At 39.8% G+C, this 13,494-nt stretch overlaps 1 protein-coding gene and 6 non-coding genes across 7 annotated transcripts; all 7 read left to right on the top strand.

Annotated features, from left to right (window-relative positions):
- The first annotated feature begins 374 nt into the window (after positions 1–374).
- On the top strand, positions 375–5,822 carry LOC149593845 (uncharacterized). Its single transcript, XM_089861685.1, has one exon. It carries the CDS (start codon positions 375–377, stop codon positions 5,820–5,822), a length of 5,448 nt encoding a protein of 1,815 aa, XP_089717811.1.
- Positions 5,823–11,018: 5,196 nt separating this feature from the next.
- On the top strand, positions 11,019–11,090 carry TRNAC-GCA (transfer RNA cysteine (anticodon GCA)). The gene has a single exon. It is a non-coding gene; the product is annotated as a tRNA-Cys (tRNA).
- A 318-nt stretch (positions 11,091–11,408) lies between these two features.
- Positions 11,409–11,480, top strand: TRNAS-GGA (transfer RNA serine (anticodon GGA)). The gene has a single exon. It is a non-coding gene; the product is annotated as a tRNA-Ser (tRNA).
- A 1,098-nt stretch (positions 11,481–12,578) lies between these two features.
- Positions 12,579–12,650, top strand: TRNAC-GCA (transfer RNA cysteine (anticodon GCA)). The gene has a single exon. It is a non-coding gene; the product is annotated as a tRNA-Cys (tRNA).
- A 58-nt stretch (positions 12,651–12,708) lies between these two features.
- Positions 12,709–12,780, top strand: TRNAC-GCA (transfer RNA cysteine (anticodon GCA)). Its single transcript has one exon. It is a non-coding gene; the product is annotated as a tRNA-Cys (tRNA).
- A 318-nt stretch (positions 12,781–13,098) lies between these two features.
- Positions 13,099–13,170, top strand: TRNAC-GCA (transfer RNA cysteine (anticodon GCA)). Its single transcript has one exon. It is a non-coding gene; the product is annotated as a tRNA-Cys (tRNA).
- A 58-nt stretch (positions 13,171–13,228) lies between these two features.
- Positions 13,229–13,300, top strand: TRNAC-GCA (transfer RNA cysteine (anticodon GCA)). Its single transcript has one exon. It is a non-coding gene; the product is annotated as a tRNA-Cys (tRNA).
- The last annotated feature ends 194 nt before the right edge of the window (positions 13,301–13,494 follow it).

Raw genomic sequence — 13,494 nt, 5'->3', positions numbered from 1 at the left:
TTTTTTGTATAAAAACATACACAACCAAAAGAGATCTCGAGAGGTCAGGTTAGGACCTAAAAATAAACTAAAATTATAGGCTCTACGCAAAATGAGCAATTTAAACTTAAAATAAAAGAAACAAATGAGTAAATGTAAACTCGCGAAACTAGAATATTGATTAATAAAACAAATTAAACAAAACTAAATATTTTTGAGTAAACCGAGTCGAAATCAACCTAAACATTCGACAAAATGGTGCCGACAACATCGGGATTATGAACCAGGGAAAGGATAATAGTTTCGATAGTTTCGTGAGTAAATAAAACTAAAATCGAAAATAAATTAAATTAGTATAAAGTAAGCGGTAAAAGACTTGAGCCAAACAAACGAAAATGGCTAACGCTAACGCGGATAGAGACTTGAAACTACAAAAAGCTAAAGTAACGCGAAAAACAATACGCAGTGCGGTCACTAAAGTAACTACAAGCATAGACACTTTACTGAAAAGTAAAAACCTAAGACAAGATGATCTAGAAGACAGCCTAGCATTATTAATGCAGAAAGAAGAAGATTTAAACAAAGCAGAAACAGAAGTTACAAAGTACATGGATGACTTAGCGGAGCTGGAGAAAGATATGGAACTACGAGAAGAATACCAGGATAAAATCATCATGGCTAAAACTAAAGCACAACGAGCGACGCAACAACTAATGGGAATAGCATCACCAGCTTTAATAAACTCGACAACAAATTTAATCCAAGGGAACGGACATACAGCTAAAGTGACCACCAAATTACCAACTTTAGTGATGCAAAAGTTCGACGGCGATATAACTCAATGGAACTCATTTTGGTCACAATTTAAGGCAGCTGTTGACGATCAGACGGACTTATCAAAGGTAGAAAAGCTAACTTATTTGATATCCTTATTGGAGGGAGAGGCGGCGAACGCTGTAGATAAGTCAAATTATTCGGATCAGGCATATGACGATGCGTGTACAAGCTTAATTAGTAAATACGCGAGAACAGATTTAATGCAGTTTAGTTTAATGATGAAATTGTTAGACATGGAAGCAATCACTAAAACATCAGATTTAAAGGGGTTAAGGAAATTAGTAGATCAATGCGAATCACATGTTAGAAGCCTAAAAACTCTAGGCGCAGATCCTAAAACAAACGGAATGTTCCTCTGCCCAACTCTGCTAAGAATAGTTCCAAAAGAAATTAGGCATGATTACACTAAAACTAGGGTCCCCAACTCAGCATGGGATGCCGACCATTTACTTAAGTTCTTAAGGAATGATATTGATATGCGAGAAACTACCGAGGTGTTAGGAATGGAAATAAATAACAAAGAAAAAACAGTCTATAAAGGACCAGTAAATCATGTTTCTGAAAAAATAAAGTTCAATAATTATAATAGAGATTATAACAAAGGCTATAAGGGTTCAGCTACTGTATTATCCACAGGAATAGGAAGACAAGAATTTGGGAAGGCTATCTTTTGTATATTCTGTAAGAACCAAACACACCCTTCCTCTAATTGCGTAGCATTTAAATTAGTAGAAAAGAAAAATATCATTCGAAACGAAAATAGGTGTTTCAATTGTTTAAAGGGAGGCCACAGTACCAATAGGTGTCCCTCAAATTATCAGGGCTGTAAACGCTGTAATGGTAGACATAATTTCGCCGTATGCGATCAAAATGAAGTAAACGGAAATAAACAGGGCCAAGGGTCCAACCAAAATCAGAATAACAATGAACAAAGAAATAGCAATCCTATTCCTATAGTACAAGCAGTACAATCGTCATCAGTAAACTTAAACAATACGGGGACTACAGTTCTTCTACAGACCGCAAAAACAGCGGTGTTAAACCCTTCGAACAAATCACAAAAGACAACAGCCAGGTGTTTGTTAGACCAAGGAAGTCAGGGAACTTTCATAAAAGAAGAAATTTCCCGAAAGTTAGATTTGCCCATAATAGGAACGGAAAAAATAAAATTCAATACGTTCTTAAACGAAGAATCCAAAACACTAGAATGCCGAAGAGTAGTATTAGTCTTACAAAATCTTAGAGAGCCCCAAAAAACCCACCAAATAGAAGCTCTAGAAGTGCCTTATGTATGTCGTAGTGTTACGTCAGTGAGCGAAACAGAGATAGGACAACTTGCAAAATCAAAGGGAATTGAGCTAGCGGATGATTTCCATTGTACGAATGACCCTTCTAGTATCGAGCTATTGATTGGGGCGGATAACTACTGGGACTTGGTACCAGGTAAACTGGAAAGATTAGGGAAAAACCTCATGGCCATAGAAACTAAAATAGGATGGGTAGTACAAGGGCAATCACCTATAAAAGGGGGTGAAACTGCAAGCTATTCCATTACTTGTATGAAAATAAGCGTTGAAGAAAAGGAGGTAACAAAAACCCTTAAATCCTTATGGGAATTAGAAACTCTAGGTATTGGAAGCCAAGAAAACCCAAAACTTCAAAACAACTTGGAAATGATGGAAAGATTTGAAAAAGAAACCACCTTCGAAGGGGGTAGATATATAGTGAAATTTCCATGGAAAACAGATAAGAGCATTTTACCAAATAACTTCGCCCTAGCAATGAAAAGATTTAAGCCTTTAGTAAAAAAATTCCAGAACGATCCCGTTTTCTTTGAAAAATACAAAACAGTTATAGAGGAACAGCTTAGATTAGGCATAGTCGAAGAGGTAGAATTTGAGAACAACCCTATTGAAAAAAAAGGTATAAATTATTTGCCACATCAAGGCGTGGTGAATGAACAAAGAGCCACGACTAAACTTAGGGTTGTACTCGATGGCTCAGCTCACGAGCAGGGTAAACCGTCCCTAAATAATTGTTTGGAAACCGGACCCAACCTTAATCCTGACCTGCTACTCCTCCTCCTAAGGTTTAGAATAGGAAAAATAGCGCTAGTGGCCGATATAGAAAAGGCCTTTTTGCAGGTGAAATTGGAAGAGGGTGAAAGAGATAGTGTGAGGTTCTTATGGGTAAAAATAGTAGATGGGAAGTTAGTGCCCCATCAGTTTCGGGTATTAAGAATGACACGTGTCCCATTTGGGGTCTCTTCCAGCCCATATTTACTAGCTGCGACTATAAAAACACACCTGAAATCCTACCAACAAAGTAACTCCATGGTTTTTGAAATACTAAATAGAGACCTATACTACGACGACCTTGTGACGTCAGTCAATTGTATTAAACAGGCCATAGAAGTAGCTGAAGCTAGTAAAAATATATTAAAAGATGCTGGGATGGTTTTAAGAAAATGGAAAACCAATTCTAAGGAATTAAAAGGATATTTGGGAATTAATGACGAAGAATCGGGACTTAAACAACTTGTTGAGAAAAATATCATGCAAGAACAAGAGAAAGTACTAGGGATAAATTGGAACACTAATAAAGATACTTTCACTTATGACCTTTCCAATGTATTAGAATACCTAAGCAAAGTTAAGAAAACAAAGAGGTGTCTTTTGTCAGCCTTAGCTCAGATTTTTCACCCATTGGTAGTGTTAGGCCCCTACACCATCAGGGCTAAAATGTTATTTCAAGAAACTTGGGTATTAGCGGAAAATCAAAACCAAAAATTAGATTGGAACGATGAGCTACCTGAAAAGATGGGAAAGGAGTTTGAAAGGTGGTGTCTCGAAATGACAGAATTATCTAAATTAGAAATACCTAGATTCTATTTAAACGAATTAGAGGGAAAAATAGAAAAACAAGAATTACATTGTTTTATGGATGCAAGTATGAAGGCTTTTGCGGCTGTTATCTACCTTAGAACAGAAACTACGGAAGGAAAGGTACAAACAAGCTTAATAACGGGGAAAACTAGAGTAGCCCCCTTAAAAAATAAATTAACTATCACAAAGTTGGAATTAACTGGTTGTTTAATTGGCGCACGATTAGTTAATTACGTAAAAGGCGTATTTCAAAACCCTGACATAGAGGTAACCTATTGGACTGATTCAGCAGTAGCTTTAGGTTGGATTAAATCCAACGCAACTGAATGGAAACCATTCGTTTCGAATAGGGTGAATGATATACAAAGTATCACAAACAAAATTCAATGGAAACATTGCCCCGGAAATTCAAACCCAGCAGACATACCTACCAGGGGTTTAAAAGCCTTAGAATTAATAAATAATAAATTATGGTGGGAAGGTCCCTCCTGGTTAAGAAAACCTTCTTCAGAATGGCCAAAAGGTAATCCTAGCATCGCAGGATGCGATTCCCAAATTGATAGCGAAAGGAAGAAATTTGTAATGGTGGTTGAGCCTTTAACCATTTTGGGTATACAAAATATAATAGATCTAAAAAACCACAGTTCATTAACTAAAGTGATCCGAGTTACCGCATACCTCCTTAGATTTGTAAAGGGTTGTTGCAAAATCCCCACTGAGAAGGGTACCTTAACTTCCGAGGAGCTAGACAATGCAGAGAAAAAATGGGTGAAGGACATTCAATCTGAAGATTTCTACCTAGAAATTCAAAAGCTAAAACCAGGAGATACAATCTCAAATAGTTCAAAATTAAAATCATTAGATCCAATAGTAGATGAGGAGGATATTTTAAGGGTAGGCGGTAGACTAGGGGAATCTAGTTTAAATTACAATCAAAAACATCCGATTATTTTGAGCAAAACGCAGCGTTTGTCCACTCTTCTGATAAGAAGGAGTCATATGAGGATGCTACATTCAGGCGTAACCAGTACGATAACCGATTTAAGAGAAAATTACTGGATAATATCGGGTCGACAGTTGACAAAAACTCTCTTGAAAAAATGCTTTGTTTGCAATAAATTTAACGCGCGCGCCGGAAAAGTGCAAACCGCACCACTGCCTAAATCAAGAATAATAGAAACACCCCCGTTCGAGACAATCGGCCTTGATTTCGCAGGTCCGTTACTAATAAAAACTGAAAAGAGGAAGATAATGAAAAAGGTGTACATATTGTTAATAACATGCGCAGTTACTCGAGCCGTTCACCTAGAGCTTGTTGAATCAATGAGCACAGCGAACTTCTTGTTAGCGATGACTCGTTTTATGTCTCGACGAGGAATACCAAAATTAATATTTAGTGACAACGCTAAAAGTTTCAAACGCGCTGAAGCCGATTATAAAGAAATTTGGCAAAATTTAAATGACCGCGAAATTAGAGATTTCTATGGAAATGACGGAATCACGTGGCGATACATAGCGGATCGCGCTAGTTGGTGGGGCGGAATGTATGAAAGACTAGTTGGAGTAGTCAAGAAGTCGCTAAAAAAGGTTCTAGGAACCGCAGCATTAAACTTCACCGAAATGGAAACTGTTTTAACACAAACAGAAGCCGTGGTCAACTCAAGACCAATCACTTTCATTTACAATGAACCAAATGAGCCCAGTCCATTGACCCCTGCACATTTCTTAATCGGGCGACGGTTAAAAGCTTTACCTAACCGAAGGGTAAAGGAATCGGAGAACTTCAACCTCACAAGGAAGGAACAAATGGTTCGCTGGAGTTATCGCCAAAAAATTATGAACATGTTATGGAAACGATGGCGAACCGAATATTTAATGCAACTAAGATCAGCTCATCACGTGGATAACATAGTAAAAATGGACTCCATTTTTAAAGTAGGAGATGTCGTCATGGTACACGATGACAAACTACCTAGACAAATGTGGATCATAGGTGTAGTGACGCAAACCCAGCCCGGACGGGATGGTCGTGTACGTTCGTGCATGTTAAAATTAACTAACGGGAATGTCATAAGACGCCCTGTTCAACTTCTATACCTTTTAGAGTTACCAGAACCTTGATATATTTAAACAATTCTGTAACTACTTAACTTGTATTATCTTTTTAACATTGTATCTATAACTAATTAATCTTAAATGCTCTGTAAATTACTACGCATTTGCGGGGGAGTGTCAAATCTTTAGCAAGAGTTTTTTGTATGAATAAAAATTGGTAAACTTCCTAGCGAAAGGGAGTCGAACTTGAAAAACCCAAGCAAAAAATACGAGGACCTCTCTACCTATTTTTTGACCCCCCCCCCCTTCGCTATCCCTCTCGGACCCGAGAAAATAAGAGAGACTCTCTCTCAACCCTTTTTTTTGTATAAAAACATACACAACCAAAAGAGATCTCGAGAGGTCAGGTTAGGACCTAAAAATAAACTAAAATTATAGGCTCTACGCAAAATGAGCAATTTAAACTTAAAATAAAAGAAACAAATGAGTAAATGTAAACTCGCGAAACTAGAATATTGATTAATAAAACAAATTAAACAAAACTAAATATTTTTGAGTAAACCGAGTCGAAATCAACCTAAACATTCGACAAATCCTAATGATTGATTTATAAAATATTTTGAGTCGTCGACAAAATAAGCGGGAACCAATGGTATCATGGCCGTTTAAATGCAGACGTGGAACTTAAGCACCCACAAGCGACGTTTAATATGAGAATTACGATGAAAGATAAAACTCCGTACTCCGATATTTATTCTAATACTTTTCATGCGAACAATTTTAATAACAAAAAAAGCAATATGGGTGATTCAGAGATGTATGCGTTCCTTGTAACAGTAGATTCCTTGCAAAATTTGGAGGTGATATTTCCTGAGCAGTTTTGGTTTAAATCGAACCGTTACAGAGTTACAAGCCCTTAAACTGCGGGCCCATTTGGGCCCTAATACCAGAGCTGTGCTAATTAATTAGCAACATTTACTAATTGAAAATGGTAATTGAATTTTAATTACCTTAGTGCTAATTGAGAAGTAATTCTAATTAATTAGTATGAATCGGAAAGGTAATTATCTAATTAAAATTTAATTAGATTTAGGATTAACTAATTAGCCAATTGGATTTTCAATTATTCTTTTACGCCAATTTGTTGTAAAAAAATCGAGGAATTAACTCTTGATTCTTCTATTTGAATATGAAAAAGCCTTATTATATCGATGAGGAAACCTTAGTGCTACTCTAAATTTTTCAGCTCCTCAAATATGAGAGAATACTAGTACTAGTAGAAAATTTCGTAGTTCGCAACTGCCCCATTTCGAAATTTCGACTGTTTTACCCACTCGAATTAATAGCAGTGCGCGCATCTATTTACTACTTAGGAGTCCATTATAGGAACTGTGGCAAGAAAATGAAGAAATGAGACAAATTTTAACATGACGGAAGGCTCGAGGCTTGTCTCATTTTTGGCTTCCGTACCCGTTTTTCAATGGCATTAAAACATTAAACTTTGCATTACCAAAGTACTAAATCCATGGGCACTTTTAAACTTTTATATTTACTTATGGTTTTTTTTACCTTAATTAGAAAATAGTAATTCTAATTAATTAGTTTGATAAATAAATGTCTAATTTCTAATTGAATTGAATTTGTTTCTATGTCTAATTGCTAATTGGCTAATTAATTAATTCGTAAATATTTTCCTAATTGCTAATTGGCTAATTAGTTAGTTCATAAATATTTCCCTAATTGCTAATTCTAATTCAATTAGTTGTCAGCTAATTAGCACAGCTCTGCCTAATACCCTCTTCAGACGGTGCGTAAAATCTTGGTCTAATAAGAAATAGCTTGTTTAATACTCTTGTTTCTTTTGAAACAAAAAACAGATCGTAAAGCGATTTTGGTTAAACGAAATTCAGGTTTTCAGAATAAACTCGCGATATCTAACAATGCCTCTCACTATCTTTCTCAAGCAAGCAGTGGTTTTAACGCGTCGTCTGAAGAGGGTATGAAAAAAGAGGTAAAAAGTAGTTTAAAATGAGCTATCATCGGTGATTGCCAAATTAAGAAATTCTTACAAATTCACATTTTGGCCTCCAAGCTTCCGCTGATAGACAGCTAGAGCTTTTCACCCTCTTTAGGCGAAGCATGAAAAGTACATCAATACGTCAGAGTTTAAGTCGAGATGCTATTTTGTGAGGATGAAATCCAGAGGCCAAACGTGCAAGCTTTACTTTCAATAAAAAACGATAATTTTTGGAAATTTCTTTATTTCGGTGTAACAAAAGAATTAAATTGAAGAAAAAAGGTCTTCAACGTCATATTAAAGAAATTGCTCAAAATGAGCACCATTGGCGTAGATGCATGTCTGAGCCCGACGTCTAAAAGACCCGGGCACACTGTTCAGCATTTCCAGAATGTTCGCCGCAGCATATTGAATGCGCTCCTGAAGAACGTCTCTTGTTGGCACGGGTGAAAAGTAAACCATGGCTTTCATGGTTCCCCACAAGAAAAAAATCCAGTGGATTTAAATCTGGTGAACGGGGAGGCCTATCTATCTTCTTGGATATTGTTCGTTGAGAAATTCCCGAACTGCTCGACTGTAGTGCGCGGGAGCACCATCCTGCAGGATCCACATGCGTGCTCTGGTAGCCAAAGGGACGTCTTCCAATAGTAAAGGTACATCTTGACGAAGAAATTCCAAATACGCTTCACCAGTTAAACGTGGTGGAAGCATAAACGGACCAACAAGATGGTTGCCAACAAGTCCGGCCCAGACATTTATGGAAAACTGGTGCTGATGACTTCCTTCTCGAGTTAGATGAGGGTTTTCTGCAGTCCAGTCGTGCAAATTGTGAAGGTTTATTATGCCTGTTCTGGAAAAATTCGCTTCATCCATGGAAAGAATGCTTGACAGGAAGTTCGGACCGTTTGCGTCGCGTTGTAATAACCAACGGCTGAAATTAGCTCGCTGTGGATAGTCATTTGGTGTTAACTCCTGAACTCGCTGGTAATGATAAGGCCTTAGTCCGTTCGATCTAATAACTCTCCAGACGCGGGATTGTGGTATACCCGTGAAATGAGCGATTTGCCGGGTGCTTACCGTTGGGTCCTCAATGACGTAGTTCATTATCTCGTCTTCTTGGCGATCACGAACAATACCGCGATCCCTAACGCCTAGGCCACGATTAATCGCGCCAGTTTCCCGTAATCATCGATCAACATTGAGGAACGTGCGAGGGTCTGGTGCTCGTCTCCTAGGAAATCGTTCAGCGTACCTTAGCGCAGCTTCGTTCGCGTTACCACGACATTCCCCTAACAACAAATGCATGTCCGCGTATTCGTTATTCGTAAAGTTATTAAACGCTCGGTTCGCCATTGCGGACTTTAATAAGTTCTATCTATTCAGAATAATTTATTGAATACAAATAAAATCCGTAATCTACGCCATGGGAAATTTGTATTTTCACCAATTAGTAAACGAAACCAACGTCTCGTTTACTAATTGGTGAATCCGGTTTCTATTAGACCAAAATACCTATTAAAAGTCATTTTGGGCTTATTTTGAAGTATTTAAACGCCATTAGTTTCCCTGCTGAAGCAGTGAAAATTTGTTTGTAATCGATAAATTATTCTGAATAGATAGAACTTATTAAAGTCCGCAAGGGCAAACCGAGCGTTCAATAACTTTACGAATAACGAATACGTGGACATGCATTTGTTGTAAGGAGAATGTCGTGGTAACGCGAACGAAGCTGCGCTAAGGTACGCTGAACGATTTCCTAGGAGACGAGCACCAGACCCTTGCACGTTCCTCAATGTTGATCGACGATTACGGGAAACTGGCGCGGTTAATCGTGGCCTAGGCGTTAGGGATCGCGGTATTGTTCGTGATTGCCAAGAAGACGAGATAATGAACTACGTCATTGAGGACCCAACGGTAAGCACCCGGCAAATCGCTCATTTCACGGGTATACCACAATCCCGCGTCTGGAGAGTTATTAGATCGAACGGACTAAGGCCTTATCACTACCAGCGAGTTCAGGAGTTAACACCAAATGACTATCCACAGCGAGTTAATTTCAGCCGTTGGTTATTACAACGCGACGCAAACGGTCCGAACTTCCTGTCAAGCATTCTTTCCATGGATGAAGCGAATTTTTCCAGAACAGGCATAATAAACCTTCACAATTTGCACGACTGGACTGCAGAAAACCCTCATCTAACTCGAGAAGGAAGTCATCAGCACCAGTTTTCCATAAATGTCTGGGCCGGATTTGTTGGCAACCATCTTGTTGGTCCGTTTATGCTTCCACCACGTTTAACTGGTGAAGCGTATTTGGAATTTCTTCGTCAAGATGTACCTTTACTATTTGAAGACGTCCCTTTGGCTACCCGTGCACGCATGTGGATCCTGCAGGATGGTGCTCCCTGTAACAGCACGGATCAGTTCGTTTATTTTAGTTAAATCGACAATACGGCCTTGAACAAGGGGGAATAGCTCAGTGGTAGAGCTTTCGACTGCAGGTTGAGAAGTCCTTGGTTCAAACCCGAGTTCTCCCTGTAACAGCACGGATCATTCCGTTTATTTTAGTTAAATCGACATTACGGCCTTGAACAAGGGCGAATAGCTCAGTGGTAGAGCATTCGACTGCAGATTGAGAAGTCCTTGGTTCAAACCCGAGTTCCCCCTGTAGTAGCACGAATCATTCCGTTTATTTCAGTTAAATCGACATTACGATTATGAACAAGTGGGAATAGCTCAGTGGTAGAGCGTTCGGTGGCAGATCGAGAGATCCTTGGTTCAAACCCGAGTTCTCCCTGTAACAGCACGGATCATTCCGTTTATTTTAGTTAAAACGACATTACGGTCTTGAACAAGGGGGAATAGCTCAGTGGTAGAGCATTCGACTGCAGATCGAGAGGTCCTTGGTTCAAACCCGAGTTCTCACTGTAACAGCACGGATCATTGCGTTTATTTTAGTTAAATCGACATTGCGGCTATGAACAAAGGGGAATAGCTCAGTGGTAGAGCATTCGACTGCAGGTTGAGAAGTCCTTGGTTCAAACCCGAGTTCTCCCTGTAACAGCACGGATCATTCCGTTTATTTTAGTTAAATCGACATTACTGCCTTGAACAAGGGGGAATAGCTCAGTGGTAGAGCATTCGACTGCAGATTGAGAAGTCCTTGGTTCAAACCCGAGTTCCCCCTGTAGTAGCACGAATCATTCCGTTTATTTTAGTTAAAACGACATTACGGTCTTGAACAAGGGGGAATAGCTCAGTGGTAGAGCATTCGACTGCAGATCGAGAGGTCCTTGGTTCAAACCCGAGTTCTCCCTGTAACAGCACGGATCATTCCGTTTATTTTAGTTAAAACGACAATACGGCCTTGAACAAGGGGGAATAGCTCAGTGGTAGAGCTTTCGACTGCAGGTTGAGAAGTCCTTGGTTCAAACCCGAGTTCTCCCTGTAACAGCACGGATCATTCCGTTTATTTTAGTTAAATCGACATTACGGCCTTGAACAAGGGCGAATAGCTCAGTGGTAGAGCATTCGACTGCAGATTGAGAAGTCCTTGGTTCAAACCCGAGTTCCCCCTTTAGTAGCACGAATCATTCCGTTTATTTCAGTTAAATCGACATTACGATTATGAACAAGTGGGAATAGCTCAGTGGTAGAGCATTCGACGGGAGATCGAGAGGTCCTTGGTTCAAACCCGAGTTCTCACTGTAACAGCACGGATCATTGCGTTTATTTTAGTTAAATCGACATTGCGGCTATGAACAAAGGGGAACAGCTCAGTGGTAGAGCTTTCGACTGCAGGTTGAGAAGTCCTTGGTTCAAACCCGAGTTCTCCCTGTAACAGCACGGATCATTCCGTTTATTTTAGTTAAATCGACATTACTGCCATGAACAAGGGGGAATAGCTCAGTGGTAGAGCATTCGACTGCAGATTGAGAAGTCCTTGGTTCAAACCCGAGTTTCCCCTGTAGTAGCACGAATCATTCCGTTTATTTCAGTTAAATCGACATTGCGATTATGAACAAGTGGGAATAGCTTAGTGGTAGAGCATTCGACGGCAGATCAAGAGGTCCTTGGTTCAAACCCGAGTTCTCCCTGTAACAGCACGGATCATTCCGTTTATTTTAGTTAAAACGACAATACGGCCTTGAACAAGGGGGAATAGCTCAGTGGTAGAGCTTTCGACTGCAGGTTGAGAAGTCCTTGGTTCAAACCCGAGTTTTCCCTGTAACAGCACGGATCATTCCGTTTATTTTAGTTAAATCGACATTACGGCCTTGAACAAGGGCGAATAGCTCAGTGGTAGAGCATTCGACTGCAGATTGAGAAGTCCTTGGTTCAAACCCGAGTTCCCCCTTTAGTAGCACGAATCATTCCGTTTATTTCAGTTAAATCGACATTACGATTATGAACAAGTGGGAATAGCTCAGTGGTAGAGCATTCGACGGCAGATCGAGAGGTCCTTGGTTCAAACCCGAGTTCTCCCTGTAACAGCACGAATCATTCCGTTTATTTTAGTTAAAACGACCTTACGGTCTTGAACAAGGGGGAATAGCTCAGTGGTAGAGCATTCGACTGCAGATCGAGAGGTCCTTGGTTCAAACCCGAGTTCTCACTGTAACAGCACGGATCATTGCGTTTATTTTAGTTAAATCGACATTGCGGCTATGAACAAAGGGGAATAGCTCAGTGGTAGAGCTTTCGACTGCAGGTTGAGAAGTCCTTGGTTCAAACCCGAGTTCTCCCTGTAACAGCACGGATCATTCCGTTTATTTTAGTTAAATCGACATTACTGCCTTGAACAAGGGGGAATAGCTCAGTGGTAGAGCATTCGACTGCAGATCGAGAGGTCCTTGGTTCAAACCCGAGTTCTCCCTGTAACAGCACGAATCATTCCGTTTATTTTAGTTAAAACGACATTACGGTCTTGAACAAGGGAGAATAGCTCAGTGGTAGAGCATTCGACTGCAGATCGAGAGGTCCTTGGTTCAAACCCGAGTTCTCCCTGTAACAGCACGGATCATTCCGTTTATTTTAGTTAAATCGACATTACGGCCTTGAACAAGGGGGAATAGCTCAGTGGTAGAACATTCGACTGCAGATTGAGAAGTCCTTGGTTCAAACCCGAGTTTCCCCTGTAGTAGCACGAATCATTCCGTTTATTTCGGTTAAATCGACATTGCGATTATGAACAAGTGGGAATAGCTTAGTGGTAGAGCATTCGACGGCAGATCAAGAGGTCCTTGGTTCAAACCCGAGTTCTCCCTGTAACAGCACGGATCATTCCGTTCATTTTAGTTAAAACGACATTACGGTCTTGAAAAAGGGGGAATAGCTCAGTGGTAGAGCATTCGACTGCAGATCGAGAGGTCCTTGGTTCAAACCCGAGTTCTCCCTGTAACAGCACGAATCATTCCGTTTATTTTAGTTAAAACGACATTACGGTCTTGAACAAGGGGGAATAGCTCAGTGGTAGAGCATTCGACTGCAGATCGAGAGGTCCTTGGTTCAAACCCGAGTTCTCCCTGTAACAGCACGGATCATTCTGTTTATTTTAGTTAAATCGACATTACGGCCTTGAACAAGGGGGAATAGCTCAGTGGTAGAGCATTCGACTGCAGATTGAGAAGTCCTTGGTTCAAACCCGAGTTTCCCCTGTAGTAGCACGAATCATTCCGTTTATTTCAGTTAAATCGACATTGCGATTATGAACAAGTGGGA

This window comes from Phalangium opilio, unplaced genomic scaffold (genome assembly GCF_054372755.1).
Source record: "Phalangium opilio isolate 3A_F unplaced genomic scaffold, DU_Popi_V2 ptg000487l_1, whole genome shotgun sequence".
NCBI lineage: Eukaryota > Metazoa > Arthropoda > Arachnida > Opiliones > Phalangiidae > Phalangium > Phalangium opilio.
Note: the sequence above shows the minus strand (reverse complement) of the source record. Positions and strands in the feature narration are given on the sequence as shown.